The 26,038-nt window shown below is 39.6% G+C and overlaps 1 protein-coding gene across 3 annotated transcripts in view; it reads right to left on the bottom strand.

Moving 5' to 3' along the window:
- Positions 1-26,038, bottom strand: part of SMAP1 (small ArfGAP 1) — a 159,179-nt gene that overhangs the window by 80,723 nt on the left and 52,418 nt on the right. For all 3 annotated transcript variants that reach the window (XM_065911337.1, XM_065911339.1, XM_065911338.1), the window contains exons 2-3: positions 21,531-21,664; positions 2,545-2,630 (exon numbers count right to left, since the gene is read on the bottom strand). In XM_065911337.1, coding sequence (XP_065767409.1) covers positions 2,545-2,630; positions 21,531-21,664 — 220 coding nt within the window. The remainder of the gene's footprint in view (positions 1-2,544; positions 2,631-21,530; positions 21,665-26,038) is intronic.

The raw sequence follows: 26,038 nt of genomic DNA, 5'->3' as shown, positions 1-26,038 counted from the left end.
CCACCAAATACCACATAAAGGGTACTACTCCAAATTTCAAAAGTGTCCAGTAATTTATCACCTGGTATTCAAGAGAAGTCCAAAAAACCAAATTTAAACCAAGCCAATCTCCCCCTACCCACCCCCAACACACACACACTAAAACTTCCATGCAGAAAAGGGAGTTTCTTCAATTTGAGGGATGTTATATGTCAACTCAGACTTGGGGGTGAAGAGCCGAAAAAGGAATAAATTAATACAACTAGCAAGCAGTGGTAACCACCACATGGAACACAGACTGTCTGCTCTGTGGGACTCTCCTGCCACCATGCTCTCTTCCTCAGGGTTCAGTCCCATGCCCTCACTTCCAGAGGAGAAGGAAAAGGCATTTCCAGGATTTCCAGGATTCTCAGTAAAACCGTCAGAAAGAACAGAGGCACTGTGCCAGGTAACTTAACGCACCCAAGCACTCTTCCATCACTTACACGCTTAGGGGCTCTCCAGTCCACACTGCATGCTCTGCTCTTTCAGGGTCCAGACTCCGGTCTCCAGCTTCCAGACGGGCATCTCCACATGTGTGTCCACAGACACGTCACCCTGCCCCAAGCAGTGACTCACCGTCTTCACGTGTAACCCTGAAACCTTCATCTGGGGCCGAATTCCTTCCCCCGATGAGTAAGCCTACCTCACTCACAGAACCTTAGCCAAGCTAGAAAATGCTTGCTTTCCTCAGAAAGCAAGCCAACGTTAACCTACTCCAAACGTCCCTGCCTTCCCAATGCCTTTCCAGTCTCCCCAGCTCCCTCCTGCCTACTCTGAAACCCACCACATAACTGGTATCTTCATCACTGCTCATTTCAGGGTTGCACTAGGATTCTGCATGACCTCTGACCCCAAAACCTCCTCCAACTCCTCTTCCTCGTGATAGAAGGTGACGGTTCTAATACTTCTCCTGCCTCACAGCTTTACAAATCCTTCAATGCTCTGGGTCAATGAAATGAGGCACTGCTCTATATTCTATCTATAGGCAGTTCTAGATGCCATTGAAAACCTTTCACAATCTGGAATAATAATGAGCTTCTTTTGCCACTTGCCCCATAAAACTTAGATGTTATCACACTGAAACTTTAAAATGTCAAGTGTCCTCACACCTTCGTACTTCTGCTCACACAATTTTTATACCTGAAATGTACCACCCACTCTTACCCTAGGATCTTGTTATAACAAAAATAGTCTGGGATATCAGACTGCTAAATGTGTGGGAAGGTGGGAGAAGCAGAAAGAGAAAAGGCCAAACACTAACTTCTGGAACATACCTCAAAATATTTCTACACAAATAATGAAAATATATATGGCCTGTATCTCTGTGAGAAAAGATGCACTTTTTTCATTGTATGATCAAACAAACATACACACACATGGGGAGCACACAGCTGATCTTTAAGAAACTACATCATATTGCCAAAATCATAAAAATCATCTTTGGATAAAATTATGTGTGTGCTCAGTTGTGTCTGACTCTGAGATCTCACGGACTGTGGCCCCCAAGGCTCCTCTGTTCATGGAACTCTCCAGGCAAGGATACTGGAGTGGGTAGCCATTCCCTTTTCCAGGAGATCTTCCCGACCCAGGGATAGAACCCAGGTCTTCTGCATTGCAGGCAGATAGTGTTACTAGATAGTCTTATTCTGATGAGCTCTTTCTCAGACTTCAGTGTGAGTCTGAGAAGTCCTATAAAATCAAATGATTTCTCTTTAACATGTTAAAATACTCTGACTAAAATGCAGTAAGGAAATACCCCACTCGTCTGTGAGGGAAGCTGTGGATGCAGACAGAGCTGTGCATACAGCCTGTGACCCAGAGAAGGTCGTCAGGGACCCGAGTCCACATCCCCATCACCATCCGCTTCTACTCAGTGTGGGACTCGTCTCGTCCACTGCTTCACAGGAAGGTGCTCTCAGGAAACCCTTCTGGAAGTGATTTGCTTAAACAAAAATACTCAAGAGGATGTTCATAAATCAAATCTCTAATACCAGTCGAAAGTGCCAATCTATATGTTCCAATCAAGAGTTGCAGATCAATCAAGAATTGGATATAGTATTTTATACTTAATAATAATTATATAAAAACACTATGTAAATCATATATTACCAGATTCCTATTAAAAACCAGGAGGCACGGTGGTAAAGAATCCACCTGCCAATGCAGAAGACATAAGAGACAGGGGTTCAACCCCTGAGTCAGGAAGATCTCCTGGAGGAGGAAACGGCAACCCGCTCCAGCACTCCTGCCTGGAGACTCCCATGGACAGAGGAGCCTGGCGGGGTACAGTCCACGGGGCCGCACAGAGTCGGACACAATTGAGCACCGCAGAGCAGCAACAGCGCTAAAAATGCATGACGTGTAAAGCGCCGGTCAGGGCGCATCAACCTCTGCTTTTCATGAGCAACAGTATGATAAAATTCACATGTGCCTAAATACAGAGTTAAAATATAAACTGCAAAAATGGGGAAAAAAATGAGCTGATTCTTTTAAAACCCAAAATAAAGAAATGTTAAAGGATACTGATCTGTCTGTGGTCTTCGAAAGTTCTCTGGAAGATTGGCTTCATATAGTAGTCTTGCTTTAGTATTTCCCATATCTTGCATGCACTGTAATTAAAAAAATCAAATATTGTCATTACTCATATAAATAATAAAAAGTAATTCTTATACACATACATATATATACAAACACCAGATATTTATCATTTCCAACATATAGTCTTTTCTTTAGAAAAATAATTTAAATCATAACCATGAAATTACTAAAGTTCAAAACAGAAGCATAGTTTTGACCTTTCATATTTCTTTAACATATGTAGAGCCACAGTTTTCTAATGCCTTTTTCCATGACTACAATAACCTTTTTTATACTTATACTTCCTTAAAGTGGGTTCCCTGGCAGTTTATGGTATGACTGTTGTTTTAAATGTTATCACTTGAACAACACTGCCATTGCTAAGGCCAATAACTCAAGTTCAAATTTTCTTTGTCTTGAGCTTCAAAATACTCTGAAGTTTTCATAATTTACAATCAAGACCACATGGAGAACAGCAAGAGAGAAATGCTGGTGTCCTGGAACTCTACAGAAGTGGACTCACTTCTTTTAAGATTACTAACTTCTTTAAGGGTTATTAGTTTCTCGAAGATTCTGCTAAAAGCTTTGGATTCTCCTCTCCCTACCAAAAAAACTGTGCCTAGTGGCTAAGTTTCACATACAAGTTCATGAACTCATAGGACTCTCCCTAAAAATTCCATCAATCCTAACAGCAAGAGCCACTGCTAAGGAGGCATAAGATAATTAAAGTGGTTGAAGTGATTATTTTCTTTCTTATTTTGCAATGTATTTTAAATTTATTTATTTTTAACTGGAGGACAGTTGCTTTACAATATTGTGTTGGTTTCTGCCATGCATCAACCTGAGTCAGCCACAGGTGCACATACGTCCCCTCCCTTTTGAGCCTCCCACCCCGTCCCGCCTCCAGGCTGTCACAGGGCCCCAGTTTCAGCTCCCTGCGGTCACACAGCACATTCCCACGGGCGACCTATGTCACATATGGCAATGTGAAACATGGGAAAGAACCAGACCAAGAAAAGGCTGCACAGTATCTGCAATGAAACAGAAAGGTACAGCTCACAGAAACTGCAGAAATAAGAAAACAAAGTTTCTAACATGGGAACAAGAGTACATAAAAACGTTAACAAAAAATTTAGTAAGACTAAAAACAGTATCTGCTATACATGTCATATCTCATTGATCCGAAGTTACATTTTTCTTCATATTATAGTATTCATGGAGTAAAAATGCATCTTACAGTTGATCTCTAGTCCTGTTAACCTGTTTTTCCTAATTAGTCTATAAAATGTAGGTGCTTCTTGCAACCAGTGATATAATGTTATATCCAATAAATATGATTCTATACACTTTATGCAAATATTATCTTTATCTAATATAAGTCATTAACATTTTATTTTTGTAAAATAAAAAATAATTAGGAATATGGTATAAGTGTGGGGCTTCCCAGGTGGTGCTAGTGTTAAAGAACCCGCCTGCCAATGCAGGAGACACAAGAAAGGCAGGATCCATCCCTAAGTCGGGAAGGCACCCTGGAGAAGGGCATGGCAACCCACTCTAGTATTCCTGTCTGGAGAATCCCATGGACAGAAGAGCCTGGCAGGCTCCAGTCCACGGGGTCAGAGAGAGTCGGACATGACTGAAGTGAGGCAGCACAAGACATCAGTTTACATTGGTTTTCCCGGGCACCTCGTTAGTAAAGAATCCACCTTCAACGCAGGAGACCCTGGTTCCATTCCTGGGTCAGTAAGATCCACTGGAGAAGGGACAGGCTACCCACTCCAGTACTCTTGGGCTTCTCTGGTGGCTCAGCTGGTAAACAGTTCTCCAGCACTGAGGGAGACCTGGGTTTAAGCCCTGGGTTGGGAAGATCCCCTGGAGAAGGGCATGGCAACCCACTCCAATATTCCTGCCTGGAGAATCCCAAGGACAGAGGAGTCTGGCGGGCTACAGTTCACGTGGTCGCAGAGAGTCCGACACAACTGGACAACCAAGCGCACAGCACACAGCATGCGTGTACGTTATACCAAGTTACTTAATTTTGCTCTAGGAACGCTAGCCATCACAACTAGACAGGAAGGGAAAAAAGAGGTATAAAAATCTGAAAGGGAGAAGCGATACAACTATAGAGAGCCATTTCTACAGGCGACCACTGCTGAAAAGTGACTTGATGCTGGTGTGCGTGCATGCGTGCATGGCGTGTGTGTGTGTGTGTGTGTGTGTGTGTGTGTGTGTGTGTGTGTGTGTGTGTGTGTGTTACCTAGGCTTGGGGGAAATAAGGCTTCAATAACATCACAGATATAGAGCGATCACTGTGAAAGGAGAAGGAAGGCACTAGCAAGCTCAGATAATTTCTAAGTTTCTGAAAAGCAGAACAGAGTAGGGTTGGAGCAAAGTCTGCAGTGAAAAGATTAGCGGAGATGAAGCTGGTTTAGTCACTGGAGGTGGTTAAAGACCAGAGGCAGAAAAGCAGCTGGCAATCTGGGGAGGTGATGAGGGTGCAGTACAAACTAGCAGTCCTCCAAGTTTCAAGACACTATGGGTTAGCGCCATACTGTACACATTAACATTTATTCCACTGGCCTTAAAGGTAAACTCTGGTAATCAGCAGAAGGAAATAATGAAACAGCCTAACAGCTACAGTAACAAGCATTAGCCTCAATATCTTATTAACATATATATATATTATAATAAATTATACATATTGTATAATATATAAACTGCATATATATTACAATATATAAATTGCTTATATATATATGCCATTTAAAATTTTTTAAATCCTGATTTTAAAATTTTAAAAATCCTGATTACTACCCTAATTTGGCAGGAAAGGAAACTGAAACTGCAAAATGTTGTGACAGTTCTAAGACTTTCCATGAACATTTAACTTCTGACAGAATCCACATTAGCCATCAGGCGTCTAGACACCCCAGGCTGCAGCCAGTGGAACAGGGAACTATATCATGCAGGGCTTAAGAATACCAGGCTGACTGCTTTAGAGGTTCAGTTTTCATCTTACAGATGAGGAAACAAGCCCAAAGAGGTTCCCTACTGTGTAATTCAAGGAATCAGTGACAGACTTTTTAAAATATTTTTAAATATATATTTAAACAGCAAACTAAAGCTCATCTCAAAATTAGATTTTTAAAAAACAAGTATACAGTAACCAAAAATGTATTGATATTATTGACAAAGAAATCATTGTAAGACTATATGAAATACAAAGTCAACATTCATTTTCACTTTAAGAAAACTATAAGACATATTTAAAAATTAATATTATTTACTATGCCAGTTAAATTCAATCTGTCCTCCTTTTACATATCATATGGTCCTAGAAAGATAAATTTTACACTGTTCATTTTGATGAACCACCTTCATCTAAAATCATTATAATCACCACCATTATAATTGCAAAGGAAGGTTTCACTGGGAAATGGTATAATAAAACTCACTTAAGAAGAGCAAAACCCACTATTAAAAGTATTTGTCATCAATCTATAATCTTTGTGATTTTAGCTTCTCCACACAATCCAATACATATTACAACATCTGACCAAAGGCTCACACATCCAATTTTTTAAAATACTATTTGAATCAAAATGCTGAAAAGCACCTATAGGCTAACATACTATCAAGACAATCTAACAAAGATGATGTATTTCTATTCCTGAAACTTTCTAAGTAGACAATATTATATCACCCAGTCCTAGTTTTTGCAGTAAAAAAACAATAAAATTTATATTCTAAAAGAGTTCAATATTTTTAATGTTTTACAGAGACTAAAGAAAATTTAGGTTGTCAAGTTTTAATTGGCATTTTATTGAATTTGTGTAATTTAATAAACATACAAAAAACTAAAAAAAAAGTGGGAATAGATTTTTTAAAAAGACAGTATCAGTAAGGAAGCAAACCAATGTAGTAGGAAATTTTTATGTAACACTACTGTATATGTACCTTTTTTCTTAAAAAAGACACTGTTTTACATCAATGGGGCATCTCCAGGGAGAAAATATGGTAATGAAGTGGCACACAAAAAGTTTTACTGAAAAGGGGGCTGTGAAATAAATGCTAAGATAAAAGGCAACAGGAACAAAGAGAAACCAAGTGTGCCCAAGTCTACATCATGTCATGGTCAGTATCAGGAAATAAAAATAAAAGGCAAGAAAAATGACAGGCCACCTAAAGTTCCAACTCAATGATGCATTCTCCTGAGAAAACTTGTCAAATTTTTTCTTTCCTTTAGTCTTCCAAAATCCTGGAAAGCAAAGCTCTTTGTGGAATCCAGCTAAGGGATGTGACTACTCCAGGACACGGCTCCTATTTGTCCAAGCCCAGCTAAAAGCTACGGGCTTCCCTGATAACTCAGTTGGTCAAGAATCTGCCTGCAATGCAGGAGACCCCGGTTTGATCCCGGGGTGGGGAAGACCCGCCCAGTCCAGTCCAGGACCAGGGTCTGTGTTTAAGAGCTAGAGCTTGCGGGCCTCACGCCTCCTTCGTCCTATGCATGCTCCCCTTTCCCTATCTGTCCCTGGAATGTTCCTGCATTTTCTCCCTCAGATACGGAGAAGTACCCAGGCAACCACTTATAGTCAAAGTCCACTCGGGAAGCTTTCTATGTAGTTTTCCTAAGTTTTTAAGTGGGTACTGACTTGCCCTTTGGGGTTTACTGGCTCTTTTTTAAAAATGGAGTAAGTGGAAAAAAAATAACAGCAACAAAATAAAGGACTGAAATTCCCAATGGCACAAATGCAAAACATTAAAATAATCAACAGAATCTTAAACATTACTGTGTAATGGAAAGATGCTACACATCTATGTTAAATCTGGAAGAAAAAAGGTAAAAACACGATATAAAATATTTCAGGAAGAATACACAAGAAACTGAAAAATAAGGTTCTTCCTATAGAGGAAACAGCCTGGCATGCTGCAGTCCATGGGGTCGCAGAGTTGGACACGACTGAGCAACTGAACTGAACTGAGAGAGGGAAACCGGATGACTGGGGAACACAATGAGCAGGGAGAACACTCATTTTACACCTTGTGCACCTTAGACCTCTGCACTAGGCCCACCTGCTTCCCACTCTCCAACACAATAAAATCATGGAGGCCCGCATCAATCCTGCTCTGTCCCTAGATAAAGTCCTATCCAGAGGGAGCTCAGCCAGGGCGCCTGAAGAGCAAGCGCATCAGAGCAGGGAGCTCGCCCTCACTGGGCACTCGGTCTCCAGTAAGAGGACGGGGCACCACAGACCTTTGGGGAGAGCAAAGCTAACACGCTTTAAAACCCCACCCAAGAATGTCTTGCACTCAAAGTACATTCAGAACATAAACACAGCACTTATTTACCACATGTTTTCCCAGGATCAATACTTTTGTGACTGTTGCTCAAGATGGTATCAGTGAAATTTCAAATTATCTGTCTTTGCTTAGGATTTCAACGCATTTGTTTCTGTGTGGGAGAGGGAATATTACTTGCTCTATTATTTTCTGTTCATATTTAGAACACAAAGACTAAAAATTTCAAATTTCCCTAGCTGAATATATATATATATATATATATATATATAAAGTCATAATTTTAAAAAGACAGTGAATCCTTGTAGTTCCTGGTAATTCTTCATATCAATGACTCACCTCTACTACCACTTGCAACTTTCCAGAATAGTTTTCTATCTTCCTCTCAAAAGTCACCAGGATTTCCTGCATAGAAGCAAGCTTTTCAGGACTGGTTCAAGATCTTTTGGGTTCCAGCTGCTGGAAAAGAAGGGCCACCAGTTTTGGTCTCAGGAACTCTTTGGAAATATTTAATACAGAGTCCATTCCTTCAGTTTTCATGAAATTGTATTTATGGGGAACTGATCTCTGGTTTTTTGTTGTTGTTGTTTTTAAGGACAAAGTAAGTAAACCTTAAAATTGTTAAATGATGATGTGGAATCAAAGGTACCAGTTTTCTTATTTTTCACAATTTCTAGATATTCTCAGATCACGATTCATATGTTGCAGCATTGGCTGGCTACTAACAAATTCAGAGAATGAATTCCTTTTCTTTTAAGCAATAAAATTAAACACTGTTGTGACAAAACTGGAAAAGTTTCATATGACAGTCTTTTATCATCTCAGCTTACTCTGTAATTCTATTTCTGTCCTAGGTGTTTAGGCCCAGCAGACGGCATCCGGACTCTTGCCTCTTCTATCAAAAGACTCAGGGATTCTAACTTTCATGTCTGTGCAGGTTTACCCTGAATCAACCTTGTCACCACTGCTTTAGCTCAAGATTCAGTCACCCCCTGGCTAGGCCACTGCAGGAACAAGCCCGCTGGACTTACGTTCTTAGAAGAACATGATATTAGACACTGCTCTTCAACTCAGACCTCATTACAAGCTCTGAGGCTGTCCCTCCATAAACCACCCCTCACAGGACCAAGGCCAAACCAGCCCCAGACTGCAACTTTCACCCTGCCCCCCATAACTGCACCAGTCTCTTCTACTTTACTTTCTCAAAAACAACACACGTTTTCCATCTTCCTGCCTAGAAGCCCCTCTCCACACTGTTGTATGCCTTTAGAAATTGATAAACAAAGGTCAATGTCAAAAATAGTAATGAGACATTTAAAAGACATGTTTAGAAATTACGATATCCCTGGATACTGGTAATACTTTTTCAAAAGGGAAAGAAGGAGCCACTCATCAGGAGAGTGTCAAGATGCTCATCACTGAGCCAACAAGCCTGACCCCGAGCCAGGCCTGCAGAGCGCCCGGCCGGAACTGCCAGCACAGCTGCTGTTCTCAGTCACTTTCCAGTCACACCAGGCAGCAACTCTAACTGCTGTGTGTGACCAAACGAACAAAATACTCGTGTTCCCACACGATCCACTCCACAGGAATTCACTCACTGCCACCCAACAGATTCCTGCCCGACATAAAGCGCCCACTCTGGGATATCTGTCCTTCTCTTCAAGTAGCTTGTGATTCCTCTGGCTATACCCTCAGTCCACCTAGACTAACCAGCACAGATTGAACAGGATTAAGGAGCAACTTCCACTAAGTAACATCTCACCATTTTGTTCACTGCTTTGATCCAAGAACTACAGCCAGTCATGAGGACCAGGAAATTCTATTACTGATATTGCTGAAACTTTAACCTCAAAAACAATTGAGAAAATCAATGGGAAAATCACAATGTTGCACATTCAAATTTTTTAAAAAAGGATTATTTATTAATTTCTTCCAATGGATTGTTTAAAATGCAAACCCTTCACTGCATTTCACAGATTACAAGTTGTAATAGACAGTGTCATATTTATTTCCCTCCGCACGTGCAGGTAAAAGATAAACCCAGCAATGTGCTGCCACCTTGCTCTGCTTCTGAGGACACAGACACATACCATGACCCTGGCAAGGAGTCAGTGTAAGCTGAATCTCAGTCAACTTAAAAAGTTCAGTATGTACAAGAGGCCACAATTTGAGAAATTTCATCAGCCTGATGGAACTATAATGAGCACTCCTCCCATAAAATAAGAAAAAAGTTGCTTGATCTGGGGTCTCCTGAATAAGTATGTACTAAGAATTGTGTACTGAAAGCTTATTATGTGTCTGATTCTATATGATACTATGTAAATTTATCTAAGGGTCAAAACCTTGAGGGGCTTCCCTGATAGCTCAGTTGGTAAAGAATCTGCCTGCAATGCAGGAGAACTTGCTTCGATTCCTGGGTCAGAAAGATCTCCTGGAGAAGGGATAGGATACCTATTCCAGTATTCTTGGGATTCTCTATAGCTCAGATGGGAAAGAATCTGCCTGCAATGCAGGAGACCTGGGTTCAATCCCTGGTTGGGAAGATCGCCCTGGAAGTGGGCATAGCAACCCACTCCAGTATTCTTGCCTGGAGAATCCCCATGGACAGAGGAGCCTGGCGGGCTACCATCTACAGGGTCACAGAGAGTCACACACAACTGAGCAACTAAGCACAGTAAAACACAAAATTTTGAGAGGTTATCAATGGTGAAAAATTGAAAGCATTTCCCCTAAAATCAGGAACAAGACAAGGGTGCCCACTCTCACCACTACTATTCAACACAGTTTTGGAAGTTTTGGCCACAGCAATCATAGCAGAAAAAGAAATAAAAGGAATCCAAATAGGAAAAGAAGAAGTGAAACTCTCACTGTTTGCAGATGACATGATCCTCTACACAGAAAACCAGAAAGACTCTACCAGAAAATTACTAGAGCTAATCAATGAATATGGCAAAGTTGCAGGATATAAAATTAACACAGAGAAATCCCTTGCATTCCTATGTACTAACAATGAGAAAACAGAAAGAGAAATTAAGGAAACAGTACCATTCACCATTACAACCAAAAGAATAAAATACTTAGTAGTATATCTACCTAAAGAAACAAAAGACCTATACATAGAAAACATAAAACACTGATGAAAGAAATCAAAGAGGACACAAACAGATGGAAAAATATACTGTGTTCATGGATTGGAAGAATCAATATTATGAAAATGAGTATACTACCCAAAGCAATCTATAGATTCAATGCAATCCCTATCAAGCTACCAACTGTGTTCTTCACAGAACTAGAACAAATAATTTCACAATTTGTATGGAAATACAAAAAAAACTCGAATAGTCAAAGTAATCTTGAGAAAGAAGAATGGAACTGGAGGAATCAACTTACCTGACTTCAGATTATACTACAAAGCCACAGTCATCAAGACAGTATGGTACTGGCACAAAGACAGAAATACAGATCAATGGAACAAAATAGAAAGCCCAGAGATAAATCCACGTACCTATGGATACCTTATCTTCGACAAAGGAGGCAAGAATATACAATGGAAAAAAGACAACCTCTTTAACAAGTGGTGCTGGGAAAACTGGTCAACCACTTGTAAAAGAATGAAACTAGAACACTTTCTAACACCATACACAAAAATAAACTCAAAATGGATTAAAGATCTAAGTGTACGACCAGAAACTATAAAACTCCTAGAAGAGAACATAGGCAAAACACTCCCCAACATAAATCACAGCAAGGTCCTCTTATGATCCACCTCCCAGAATATTGGAAATATAAGCAAAAATAAACAAATGGGACCTAATGAAACTTAAAAGCTTTTGCATAACAAAGGAAACTATAAGCAAGGCGAAAAGACAGCCTTCAGAATGGGAGAAAATAATAGCAAATGAAGAAACAGACAAAGGATTAACCTCAAAAATATACAAGCAACTCCTGAAGCTCAATTCCAGAAAAATAAATGACCCCATCAAAAAATGAGCCAAAGATCTAAACAGACATTTCTCCAAAGAAGGCATACAGATGGCTAACAAACACACGAAAAAATGCTCAACATCACTCATTATCAGAGAAATGCAAATCAAAACCACAATGAGGTACCATTACACACCAGTCAGAATGGCTGCTATCCAAAAGTCTACAAGCAATAAATGCTGGAGAGGGTGTGGAGAAAAGGGAACCCTCTTACACTGTTGGTGGGAATGCAAACTAATACAGCCACTATGGAGAACAGTGTGGAGATTCCTTAAAAAACTGGAAATAGAACTGCCATATGACCCAGCAATCCCACTCTTGGGCATACACACAGAGGAAACCAGATCTGAAAGAGACACGTGTACCCCAATGATCATCGCAGCACTGTTTATAATAGGCAGGACATGGAAGCAACCTAGATGCCCATCAGCAGACGAATGGATAAGGAAGCTGTAGTAGATATACACAATGGAATATTACTCAGCCATTAAAAAGAATTCATTTGAATCAGTTCTAATGAGATGGATGAAACTGGAGCCCATTATAGAGAGTGAAGTAAGCCAGAAAGAAAAAGACCAATACAGTATACTAACGCATATATATGGAATTTAGAAAGATGGTAACCATAACCCTATATGCAAGACAGAAAAAGAGACACAGATGTACAGAACAGACTTTTAGACTCTGTGGGAGAAGGCAAGGGTGGGATGTTCAGAGAGAACAGCATTGAAACAAGTATACTATCAAGGGTGAAACAGATCACCAGCCCAGGTTAGATGCATGAGATGGGTGCTCAGGGCTGGTGCACTGGGAAGCCCCAGAGGGATGAAATGAAGAGGGAGGCGCGAGGGGTGATCGGGATGGGGAACACATGTAAAGCCATGGCTGATTCATGTCAATGCATGGCAAAAACCACTACAATTTGTAAAGTAATTAGCCTACAATGAATAAAAATAAATGAGGGGAAAAAAAAAAAAAAACCCACTGGAAGAAATGTCCCGACAATCATGCTATTCACCAAGCTATTATTTAAATGGATTTTGTTTTTATAGACTAGTGGTTTGTTTTTGAGGCAGGAAAAAAAAAATTTTGAGAGGTTAAACAATGTTCTAACACACACAGGTGAAATGTGGTTAAATCATGAAGTGCTTCAAATTAACTGTTTTAATGGCAATTTTACTCTACTAAATATTGCTTTGTCGTGGGAATGCTGTAACTGCAGTGATGGCTTTTGAAGTTTCAAGAAGCTCCTTACCAAAAAACAAAAAACACAGAAAGAAGTACTAGATTAAAGAAACCAAAACCATGCACAATATTTACAGTGAATGTAGTAATGGAAGAAACTCACAAATCCCAAGATGCCATTAGGTAGCGGTGAGGCATCGGAGAAGGCAAGGGCACCCCACTCCAGTGTTCTTGCCTGGAGAATCCCAGGGACAGAGGAGCCTGGTGGGCTGCCATCTATGGGGTTGCACAGAGTCGGACACGACTGAAGTGACTTAGCAGCAGCAGCAGCAGGGGTGAGGCATAAAGACCAGCAGATGTGCCCGCAACACCTAATGAGGTGTTGAGTGGATCTGAGAACAGAAGACTAAGACAGTGGAGACATACACACTGGAGATTACTGTGAACCAAGATGAAGATGTTACAGGAAGCTGAGAGGGATTTCACCCACCCCAACAGCAAGGAAGTACAAGGAGCTGGGAATTGGGAGAGACTCCACAAGAACCACCAAATCTCCCTGTCAGGACAGGGCCCCACACTGAGCAAAACTCCTGGGAAATGATTCCAAATGGAGCAGGACAGGAATCACGGAGATAAAGGAAGAGAAGGTTCGGATAAAAATGGGAGAGAACAATTGGCTTTCTGTTTTAAACATGAAAACAACTGAAGAGACAGGTCTGTGTGGTTAGAAAAGCTATTTTGAATAGTAATTCCTTTTAAAGGTAATGAAAAACCAATGTCACATAAAAATGATCAACAGAAAATAATCAAGGTCAAATCTCATACAAAGTTGTCAAGAGAATAAGATGTGGAACAGTGTCTCTAACAGTGAAGTCACACAAGAACAAATATGCCCAGAAAACAGATCAAAACCACAGACTACTAATCAGAACAAACTAAAAGCTATAAATAAATACAAGATACCAAAGAATATATAAATGAGTCCAAAGACACATTATGTTATGAAAGAGCAACTAAATCAGAAATCAGAAACACACAGAATTAAAACAAAAACTCAGGAAAGAATCAGAAGTTCTTAAAAAATTCAAAAATGGATATGAAATTAAATAGATGATCAGAACAAATAAACACAGCAAATAACGGAAGAACTCTGGACAGGCAAAAGAAGAAAAAAAGAAAACTTAATGAAAATAAAAAGCAATGAAAAGTATCTAAGAGAAAGTGACAAATATTAGTGTCAGGCAATGAAGACCCAAATCCAGGTAAGACGGTCAATGAAAAATGAAACTCAAACAAGGAACAGGATACTAAAAAATTTATTTTTAAAAAGTCACTGGAATAAAAAAAATTTTCTTAATGTCACTGAAATAAAAAATTTGAAACTACACATTAACAGAACATGTCACATGCAGGCATTTCCTGTCTAAAAGAAACCTCCTATGTTTCAAGACAGAGACAGGTCAAACATAAAAGTACTGAAGAAGACAGTCATGCAACCATCTAGCAAAAGAGAGCTGCAGTGGCTTCAGGCAAACACCACATCTAACCACCACTGTGAAACAGAAAATGAGCCAGTTACAGGGTTTTACATTTTCTGATAGCCTTATTTAAAAAAAAAAAAAGGTACAATTAGTGTTAATAATGTCTTATTTAATGCATCTTTCTCTCCTGCAGAGCTCCCAGGAAAACATAATAACTGCTTTCACCTGAATCTAAAGACTTAAAATGCTGTCATAATGTCATTTTTTTTTTTTTTTTTTTGCAATGAACTGACAATTTAATTACTCACTAACAGCTAAGACCAGGCTCAGAGAAAGGATCAATCTGATACATTCTTGGATCCTGTCCCAGTAAAACCGACCTGTACAACCTCACGATTCAAGTAAAACTTAAGGTTCAGCTGTCCACAATACTCTAGTTCCAGGTTTCCATTCTATTAAAGACTGCAGAGGGAGCTCAGAGCAGACTGGTTTCATCAACTGCAAATCATCTTATTTCACAAAATCAATATGCTTTCAAGGAATAAAACTTAGCATAACTTCATCCAAAACAGACTATGTCAGAAAGTCGAGGAGGAGAAAACCTCTTCAGTGTACTCGGCCACTTTCACCCCAGCCACTATCACCTCCCGCCTCTTCAATCTTTCACACACCTATTTCACCACTGAAGACGCACACGGCATGATCACGACATGAGAAGTGCCTGTCATTTTAGTTGCTTTTCCAGCTACCCTGAAGTAGTTAAAGTAACTATCGAGTCCCTTTTGCCTATTCTCTCTGATTTGGCCAGATTAGGAATTCAAGCTGAACTGACAGAACACAGCAAAGCTTACTGATGGAGATCAACAGAAATCCACGATTTTAGCTTCCTCAGGAAAAATCCTTTTCTAAAAAAACCAAAAATTCAAATGAAGACAAGCAGGTCAATGCTATGACATAAATTAAACTAAAGGCTGCACCCAGTTAGCCTATAGTAGGTTTCTTTGGTAATGACAAAGTTATCAGAGAAACTTCTATGCATTTAGCTAGTGATTGTCTCATTATCAAAGAAAATAAGAAGAGCAAAAACGTTTATCCAAAACATTTTCAGAACCTGTCTTTTTGACTTAACCCAAGAATCTTGTCACATTCTTTTGAGTTATTGGAGATTTCAGAAAAGTCTTATCCTTTAGGGTAGAATTTGACTCTTGGAAAAAGTTGAATCACATCTGTAATGTGTGTCATTTTTATTCTAATGCATATAGTGAAAATGATTTTTGAACTGCTGTGGCAACCAAACACGATTTGAGCATACCATCCAAAAGTCTCAAAAACGGAAGAGACTGCAGTCACTGAAACTGCTCCTCACCTGCCATCCAAGGCGTGAACCCCACCCACACCTCCAGATGCGCGTCCAGCCTCTGCACACACCATCCCAGTGACGGTGAACTCACTCTTCTGGAGAACTCATTTCAGTTTGGAACAGTCTGAGTACTGAAAAGTGCTGCCTTCTAGCTTCAGCATCTATTACCTTGGAACCTCCATACACACTAGCTTAAGTCAGACTTCCTATGGTGGCTATATTTTTGGAACTTTACAAGTATTAAGGAACAACGGGAAAAAAGGACAAAAAATGGAAAGCAACAGAAGCAATGAAAAAATTAAGAACTGATGGAAAACAAAGGCACAGGAAAGAAAGCCAGTCAAGACAACCAGATGACGGTTTACATTTTAGATGGATCAAGCTACAGGTAAAAAGACACCCACCAATCTTAACATTTACAAGTGTACACATTAATTCCTGTCTGTGACTAAAGCTTCCCATATTGAAATACTGAAACAGTTTCATAAATCCTTTTTTCCTGTTTCTGTATAAAACACCTAGGCTTCATCGATACTGTTAAAGAACAATGGTTATTGATATTCTGCTCTTTATTCTATTCAAACGTATCATGTTATCTAGCTAAAAAAACTCCATGCCTGGTCGTATCTATTCCTTTCTCTTAAAGTCTATCATAGCATTAGCAGTTGGCTTTCTTTGTTTTATAGAAAGCATTTTTCACAAGGCAACAAGATTTTTAATTACTTCACAAGAGTTCTTGAAATACAAATATGAACAGACAATGTACAGCCATGCTAAAATTCCAGTGCCATGGAATCAACCTACTGGGCTAACTCCAGCGTCACCGAACATACTTGGGAAAATTACCAATTACTTCATGCTAAGGATATCCACATTGGAAAAGACCCTGATGCTGGGAAAGACTGAAGGCGGGAGGAGAAGGGGACGACAGAGGATGAGATGGTTGGATGGCATCACCGACTCGATGGACATGAGTTTGAGTAAGCTCTGGGAGTTGTTGAAGGACAGGGAGGCCTGGCATGCTGCAGTCCATGGGGTCGCAAAAAGTAGGACACGACTGAGCGACTGAACTGAACTGAACTGAAGGATATCCAACGTTTCTTAAGGTGTGATAAACCCATGAGTACCAAAGGTTTCAAATAGAAAATCTAAAAGAACTGACTCAGAGGTCACTACTAGAAAGAGGGGGAAATCATCTGCACAGAAAAATAACAACTGAAATGAGAGTAACCGAGTTTTCCCTTGGAGCAAGACAAACGAGCAAAAAGGCTAAAGACAAAACCACATAACGGCTCCAGCAGAAGGGAAAAGCAGAAAGAGTCAAAACAAAAAAGAAAAAAACACAGCGACTAAATAATGAAACAAAATCGAGGATGAGGGACAGTAAGTTTAGGTTCTCTTACACAGAGAAAGCTTCAGGAAGGCAGGGAGGAGTGTCAGGGAAGCAGGGACCACGTGGGTGGCATGGACATGGCCACGTGTGTTAACTGCGCTCTTTGCAAGCACAGACCCAGCAGAGGGGCAGAGTAAAGACGAGTCAGCAGAGGCCAGTGAGGTAAAGGAGAGAGACAGGAGGGAGAGACCCTGCTCAAGAAATGCAGCTGCTCCAAGAAGGTCAGGGCAAGTCCCTGGAGGACAGCGGCTGGTGAACGCTCACTGGTGAACAAGTGAGTGAACCGGCATCGCAGGGTTGAGGGCTGTCTGTCAAGGCTCAAAGGGTACAAGCAAAACTTTTGTGGAAGATGGGGGCAAGACAGCAGGTTTCAAAGAGGAGGAAAGAGTTTACAGATGCCTCCAAATGAAAATAGTTTCTTGAATTAGCTAGAAGAGCAGAAAGGAAGCTGAGAATGAAAATAGAAACAAAGAAACCAGCACCCACCTCCTTCCTCCACTCTGGCCCTAGAACAGGAGAACCAGCTGAAGTCAGAGCAGAACTACTCAGAGGAGGGTGGACAGAAGACGAGAGCGAGGAAAGCTTCTGTTCTTCTGATGCAAGAGTAAACAGTGACGTGAGGAGAGCTCAGCTCAAAGACCTCTCCCTCTCATCCAAAGCGTGGTCAAAGCTACAGCACAAACGGGCGAGTATAAAGACACAGGGGAAGTGCCTACGGAACGCTGAAGGCAATCATACCGTGCCTGCGGAGACTGGACGCACTTGAGAAATGCGTACACTGTGCACTGTAGCCGTGTGAGCTTGGGGTTCCCCCGCAAGTGCCAAGGACTGACACCTTATCAACGAAGGTCACCAGTAAGTCCCAAACAAGGAACATGTGCGAGAAGATAACTGAAAGCTTTACAGACACATAAAGTACGAAAAGTGGTCCAAAGTTACCAATAAAAACACCAGATGCACGGAGTATACTTTCCAATGTTGACAAAGTCTCACTAGGATGTTTCATTAGGCAGCACAATTTACACAACTCTACAAAATGAACCAAGAAATTTTATTCTTTTTTCATCGTCTTTTCTTTTTTATTTTTTAATGAAAGTACAGTTGATTTACAATGTTATTTTCTGGTGCACAGCCAAGTGAGTGATTCAGTTACCATACACACACACATGTATATATTCTTTTTTATATTCTTTTCCATTGTGATTTCTTACAGGATATTGAATTCAGTGTTACACTAGGACCTTGCTGTTTAGTGTAGTCTTCATTTTAATTCCTTCAATACAGACAATGAAAAATGAATAATTAAGAATTTTTAAATAATGAGGGGAAAAGGGAATCAAGACTTGGGATTAGTAACAAGTACAAAACTAAAAATAAAAGCTATACTATTTATAAAAGTATTAACACATTGATCCTTTCCAAAATTTGAGAAGTACCCAACAATAAACCCAAGACCAAAGACATTTAATCTATGAACCACAATTTAAAACAATTTTTGATTATAATTTAAGTTGAATAACTCTTATTTCCATACTAATAAGTTTTGGTAGATAAATTATTTTCTTTTAAAAGGAAGCATACAGCAAGTCTAACACAGCTATGACAGATGCCCTAAAAGTTGACCCCCACAGACACTGTATATGACGTATATATAACATCATACCCTTGAGTCCCACCATTTTAGGTAAAGGACTTGAGAATCCAGATTTCAATACGTGAAGGGGTCCTGGACCATTCCCCAAGGACACGGGTGAACACCTGTACAGACCTTTCCCATGGCACATAAAACACACTTCTATCTGTATTTGCTCTGTAATTATACCTCATTTTTTTATCTACTTCATTTTTTTTTAAGTTAAAAAAAAGCCAAAGTTGGATTAAGATCCCACAGACCATAGGGCAGCGGCCAAAGGGAAAAAAAGAGACTGGGAAGATCCTAAAAGCAGCAATACTGAGGATTCTGCACAGCTAACCAAACAGACTGATCCTACTAGCAACCGACAAGCCAGCGTGACGGAGTCTGCAAGACGCGCCAGTCTGAAAACAGCACAGCACCGTCAATCAGCTCTACTCAGTCACAAGTGAGCCCACTAGTGCTACCAACGCTTTACCCACGTCACCTCACAGCCCCGCCGGAGGGCACTGGGACCGCCTCCCCTCACAGACGCGGGCACCGAGGCTCCTGCCGCAAGACGCCCGGTCAGGACCGCCGGCGCCACCCCGGAGTCGGCCTCCACAGACAGCTTTCTCAGTCACCTTGTTCCACGGCCTCTCCAGAAGCAGCTGCCTTCAAACAAAGCTTGCCTCATCAGTATGGAGCCTCGGGGTCTTTGCCAACCACTTTCTTCTTCAGCACACAGCAGTCCAGAACTGATTTTTAAAGAACAACCCTGGTCTGCCTGCAAGCACTGCCAAGGCCCACACAGGAATACCGAGGGCTCAGCTGTCCTTGAGACTGGGCTTCCCCACCCTTCTTTTCTTTAAAGTGAGCCTCACTGTCTTCTCGACTAGACTTTGCAGGCATGCCCTCTAACCTCACCCTCCTCAGCTGCAGGAGGTGCCCCAAGGCTTAGAAGATACACAGCACATCCCTCATGAGAAGCACTCGTCAAAAGTCTGGCATTCAGAACTAAAAATCCTTATTTGAAGAAGCTGACATACAAACAGTGTTCAAATATAACTTCAAAGACTGTACACTACTTAATAATTGCTTTCAAGATCCTTACATATTTAATAAACAGTATCTTGCTTTATCACCTATCCCCCAGAAAACCAGTAACTATAGTGCTGATTGGGGAGTTATGCCCTAAACTACTAGAAAAGAACAGCTGTCCACCTCAAACAACCTCAGTTCCTTTCAACAGCCTAGTTGAGAAAAATAATATTTCTGGAGAATTTAACTGTCTAGGGATTCCATGTTTTCTCCTTGGTTTGAAATGAACCATTAAAAAGGCAACACATTTGGTCTTGAGTGTTCTTTATCTTCACAACCACTACAAACTCAAGTGACATTTTCAAGCTACACTTCATGTTTTCTTAAAGGCAACTTAAGAAATAATCTCATGAAAATCTGTTACCATAGTTACTACAGAGATGTTACTAAGAACACTGCCTTAAAATGAAATGTTCAAAAAGCTCTGCTTCCTTGATATAAGTAAATTTTCTCAAGGATCTCAAAAAGACACAGTTTCATATATCCTTTTATATTCTAGCCAACAAAAAGTTAAAAAAACTAACCTAAGATTAAACTAATTAATTATGCTTGACTTTATGGCCCAAAGATCTCTATTTTTTTCCTTTGAGTATTTTTGAGGTTTAGTTTTTTAATATTTAAATTTTTGCTACATCTAGTATTTACTTTGGCATAAATGTCTTCAGTATAGAAGCTGTACTTTCTTTAACCAAGTTTATGTACCTTTTTTAAATAACCACTCTCTCCCAGTATTCTATTCTTTCTACCCTTACTTCACATATCCATGCCAATTTGTGTGTTATTTTCGTTTTATGATTACTGAGGTTCAACTACATACACTTGTATATTTAGGCTTCAAGCGGACTATAAGTAGTTTGAAAAGGGCATAAGAAAAAGTCATATAATTTCACTGTGAACTATAAATAAAACCAGTAGAAATAATTATTTTTACATTAGCAATTAACCTTAAGGATTAGAAAGTATGATTTTGAAAATTTAATACTGTCGCACTGGAAAAATGGCAAGCCCTTAAAAGTATAAATTTATCTCTAAAAAGCTAAACCGCTCGAAACAAGCCCAGTCACGAGAATACTGGCTAAAAGGGCTGTCTTCCAACTCCTATGACTTGTCTGACAGTGGAGAACAACCACTCCTGCACAGAAGGAAGCCCTTCCTTCCCCTTAGCGCTGCAGACAGAGGTGGTTTGCTTTTCATCTTTACTCAGGCGCCCTCTACTGACAGCAAAGCAAAACAGACTAGGAAATACACTCGCAAATTTCATCAGCACAGGAAAAGAATTTATTTTTTAAATACTTCAAAATCAATATTTTAGATAAAACCACATTAAAAACGAACTTTACTACAGAACCAAGAAAAAATAAACATCTGCGAAATGACAATTCAAGTTAACACTCAAATCTTACATGTGGCAAATGCTATATTTCAATATACTATACCATCGATGCTAATCCTTAGATGAAAGAAAGATTAAAGATCTTAAATCCATTTTAAATAATTTCTCTGTAGGGGAATGTTTACCTGGATCTGTTCTGGCGTCCATTGGTCTAGGTTGACTGACTTGACCCTGGATATATGAACCCCAAGATTCCTATGGATGCCAGCACATCTGATGCAAATAAACACACCAATATTCCAGGAAGCCCATCGAGGACCTGATTACAGAGAAGAAACAAAGAAAAGATAGCATTAAAAACTAAAAAAATATCATAACAGCATATAAGAAGCATTCTGGTTCTTCATACAATCGTAACGAAGGGTTATAGAATTCACGGACTCAAATTTTCAAACAGCAAAGCAGCAGCTTGCTAAGAAGACGTGTCTTGGTTGTGCTGAAAGATTATGAATCAAACTTCAAGAACTGTAATAAGTTTACTAATTTTGCCTTCCTAGGAACTTCCCCCAAAATCTTAAGAATTTAAAACTACTTTATGTGAACAGTTTTTTCACTAGCATATTTGATTCAGGAGTAGTAACAGCCCACAGTAAAGGTTAAGTCCTTTATTAAATGTGTAGGGTATTGTTTAAAAGACTACCAACAAGTAAAAATCAAAGAGGCTTTTTAAAATGAAACAGAAATTAATAAAAAACAATGAACCTAAATAGAAAAATGGACAAAAAAGATACAAATGGGTAATTCACAGAAAAAGAAATGTGTAGCCAATAAACACATAAAAATATGTATACTCTCACTGGTAACTGGGGGAAAATGCCCTTTAAACAACTTCTACTTTGCAATCAACACCTTAAGGAGGGGAACATTTTTATCAATTAATACTATTAATAATTATAGGACAAAAAAAGGACTGCCTCAAGAAGCCTTTTATCAACATGAATAAATCCCAGATTTAATCCTGAGATTAAAAAAAGTTACAGATGAACTGAGGTGTGTTACAAAATGTTAGTCTTTGGGTCAAAAAACTGATTCAAACACCATAAAGAAACTCACCTAAATATGTAAGATACAAGCCTTAGCTGTAATATTCTTTGTACCTTTGACTTTACTATTTCTTGATAATCTTAAATGTTCTCATGGTTATCTTCATATATCACTTGTACAATTAAAGTAAAATGGAAAATAAAAGTAATATCTGGAAATCATATCAAATTTTCAGAAGCTCATATATAGGATTTCTCTAAATGGCTTGATTATGAAAAATACAGTAAGATATTAATAAAAAATCAAGCTTTTAAAAAAATTTAGGTTTTTTTCTGTTTAAATACACACTTTTTATCTAAAGATGAGAATCTACAAAATAACACCAAGGCTAAAAATTTCAATGTAGTTAACACTAAACATATTCCCCAAAAATTCCTTAGGAGAGAGGTTATGTGTATACAATTTATGTCAAAATATCTTGCTTTTAAATTTGAGAAATGACACCTATAAACAGACAAACAAACATCTGGGACATGCTCTATTTAAGTCTCTATTTGACCACCAACAGTCAAAATGAGTTAGCAGTCAAAAGACCACTGCTGTCCATGTACTCAGCCACTTGTGAGCTGCATAAATTACACTGAACCTAGTAACAGAGCTGTAAGGTTCTCATCTGCCCAAAGGAGTAGAATGGTTGCCCTCAAGACTTAGGTGAGATTGTATGGAAAATATTTCTAAAGTTTTAAAGCACTACTTGACGCACGTTACTGCCATGTTAAGAAATTTTGATGATCAAAATATAATACCTCTTTTCCTCTAGACAAGTTCCTATATTGGTCTGTAAAACAACTGTATCTTAACTTTCCTCACAAGTAACTCCTATAAAGGCCAGAGCATGACGAGAAAACAGAAATTTTCAATACACTCCAAGAAGGGTTTCATTTTTGTGAAAATAGAATGATTTCCCTGGGAATAACGTGCCAGAACCTCAGCCAAATACCAAGGGAAATTTTTCTCTATAGCAGGATTTTCCTAATGTGAATGCTATGACTGAATGAACTTGCATAATACGATGCAACTCTCCATGCAGGTAGAGAACTGCTGTACCCAATACAGTGGTGCATTTTTGTAACAACAAAAGATAAGAAAGGGACTGAAATGTATAAAAGCCTTGTGCAAGAATAATGCTAGCAGTAATATTTTTAAAAAAGGCTATATTACTATTGAGCAAAAGCTAGATATAATTAGATGTTAGATGATGTTTAAATCTTATTAATTTAAGGCTATAAAAACCATTTTTTTGATTCCTACAAGGAAGAAAAAAAAAACCTGGGTTATCATTTGGGAAACTTTAGCCCCAATCATTTCTTACATATTGAAATAATGTAATTTTGTCAATGTATCTTTCTTTAGAACATAAACTATCATAACTGAACAATATAATCAAGAACCCCGAAAAATACTTAAGAGTCTAACCAAAATTACAAATGGAACAAGCACTCTATAAAATTAGCCCTGTAACTTTACCTAAAATTGCCTTGATAAAACAGTAGTTGCTTAACATGGCAGTCATTCAGTTAGCAACATGAAATCCTTCTTTTCATTCACCAAACAGGCTTCCCTGGTGGCTTGGGGGTGAAGAATCCACCTGCCAATGCAGGAGGGGCAGGTTCAATTCCTGGGTTGGGAAGATAACCCCAGAGAAGGAAAAGGCAACCCACTCCAGTATTTTTGCCTGGAAATCCTCAGACAGAGGAGCCTGGAGGGCTGCAGTCCACTGGGCCACAAAGAGTCGGACATGACTTAGTGACTGAATAACAACAAATTCAATGAGTACTTACCAATTCTGTGCCAACTAAATGCTTTAAAAGACTACTGATGCAATGATAAAAGGCTAAGTTCTCACACTCAGGAGACCATACCAATTTAAACAGATACAACCATTTTTTTAAAAAAATTGGTGAAATCTAGTCCAGTTCTAGATGAATAAACCCTTGCACCAACGATATGTTTGCACACACACAAAACACACACATACGTGCTTACACGTTTGTCAATTTATGCGTATGTTTAGTTTAAACAATATGACATGTCTATGTACATACAGACATTCACACACACACAACACACCCTTTAGCAACATTTTAAACAGTAGGTCACAACTCATTAATTTAATCTCAACCAAAATTTATTTTTAGAAGGAAAATGGTATAAGTGCATCAGACGAAGAGTATATATAACTTTGCTAAAACTTTTAAAAAATCAGTAATATACATATATATGTACAGACACACATACGCACAAAAATCAGGTCACATTATAAAATGCTGTTTCTCTGGATCAGAGTCAAGCAAGGCTGAAAAACACTACAAAGAAATTCATACATATACTCAAGAAGCTGTGTAACCAGAATGTTTATATATTTATAGTAGCATGATTTCTAAAAAGACTGACAACTCAAATGCTCACCAGTACAATTATCTCCATACCACAGAAAATTATACAACAATGAAAATAAATAGACTGCACATATCAACCTGGCTAAATGGGACATTTGTAATCAATATTAGCACAAGGTGATATATATAAAGGCTTCCCTGGTGGCTCAGATGGTAAAGAATCTGCTGGTAACGCAGGAAACCCAGGTTCGATCCCTGGGTTGGGAAGACCCCTGGAGAAGGGGATACGCACTCCAACATTCTTCAGGGGCAAGGAGACAAGGCTATGGGAAGGCAGGCAGGTCTCACAGAGGGGGCCCAGTTTGAAATGAAGCTTAAACGCTGGCCAGGAGCCCCTGACACAGTACGCCAAGACACATCTCAGCAAAGGCTGAGTAAGGTGAGGGTGGTCAGGGAGTCTGGTAGAGCAGAAGGGCAGGGCATTAAAGAACTGGGAGACCTTTCAGGAGCTGACAGAGGAGCCACATAATAAAGGCCTCACACGGCAACTGAGGGGCCGACCCTGGCCCCCACGGAGAAGACCTCAGTCCTCTTCCAAGAGCGCCTGGCCTTTCCTGCTTCTGCACATGTTGCCCCCTCTGCTCCTAATGCTTCCTGCAGGCTGTGAGGTGCCAGGCTCGCTCCGTCACAAGCCGCCTGCTCTGGGCGACTCTGGTGACCCCTCCAGTCACAGCTGCCTCCCCCTGCTACTCTCCACCACTCATAACAGGACAGTCTCCTCTGAAGTCTACGTAAAAATCTAAGGTAAACAAAAAGACAAATACAGGCAAACACAAATAGATGAACAGCTGGAGGGTCTAATTATTTCAGCAGCTAAGTTTCAAAACAAAAAAAGTTAAAGAACTGCAGCGTCAGTTTCAGATCAGTGTCTCTCAAACTCTAAGGCACATGCATGTACTGGGGGACCGACGAAATCGAGTGGCCCTGGACAGTGCCTGAGACTCTGCAAGCTGACAAGCAACCCGAGACACCAGTGCTGCCATTCACAGGCCACAGGGACAACAGCAAGACTCCAGACTACTTTTTGTATAAAGTGTCTCATAGAGAAAACAGTCCTTTTTCTGGCTGAGAGCATATATCTGCATTTGCTCATATGTGTTCTGTCCTTTCCCTCTTCCCATTTCATGGTTTTTCTTGTTTCTTTTCATGTGATTTTGTTACCAAATTGAAATAGCTATAGTTATTTTTAC

Source organism: Muntiacus reevesi, chromosome 19, assembly GCF_963930625.1.
Source record: "Muntiacus reevesi chromosome 19, mMunRee1.1, whole genome shotgun sequence".
Lineage (NCBI taxonomy): Eukaryota > Metazoa > Chordata > Mammalia > Artiodactyla > Cervidae > Muntiacus > Muntiacus reevesi.
This window is presented reverse-complemented; position numbering and strand designations above follow the sequence as displayed.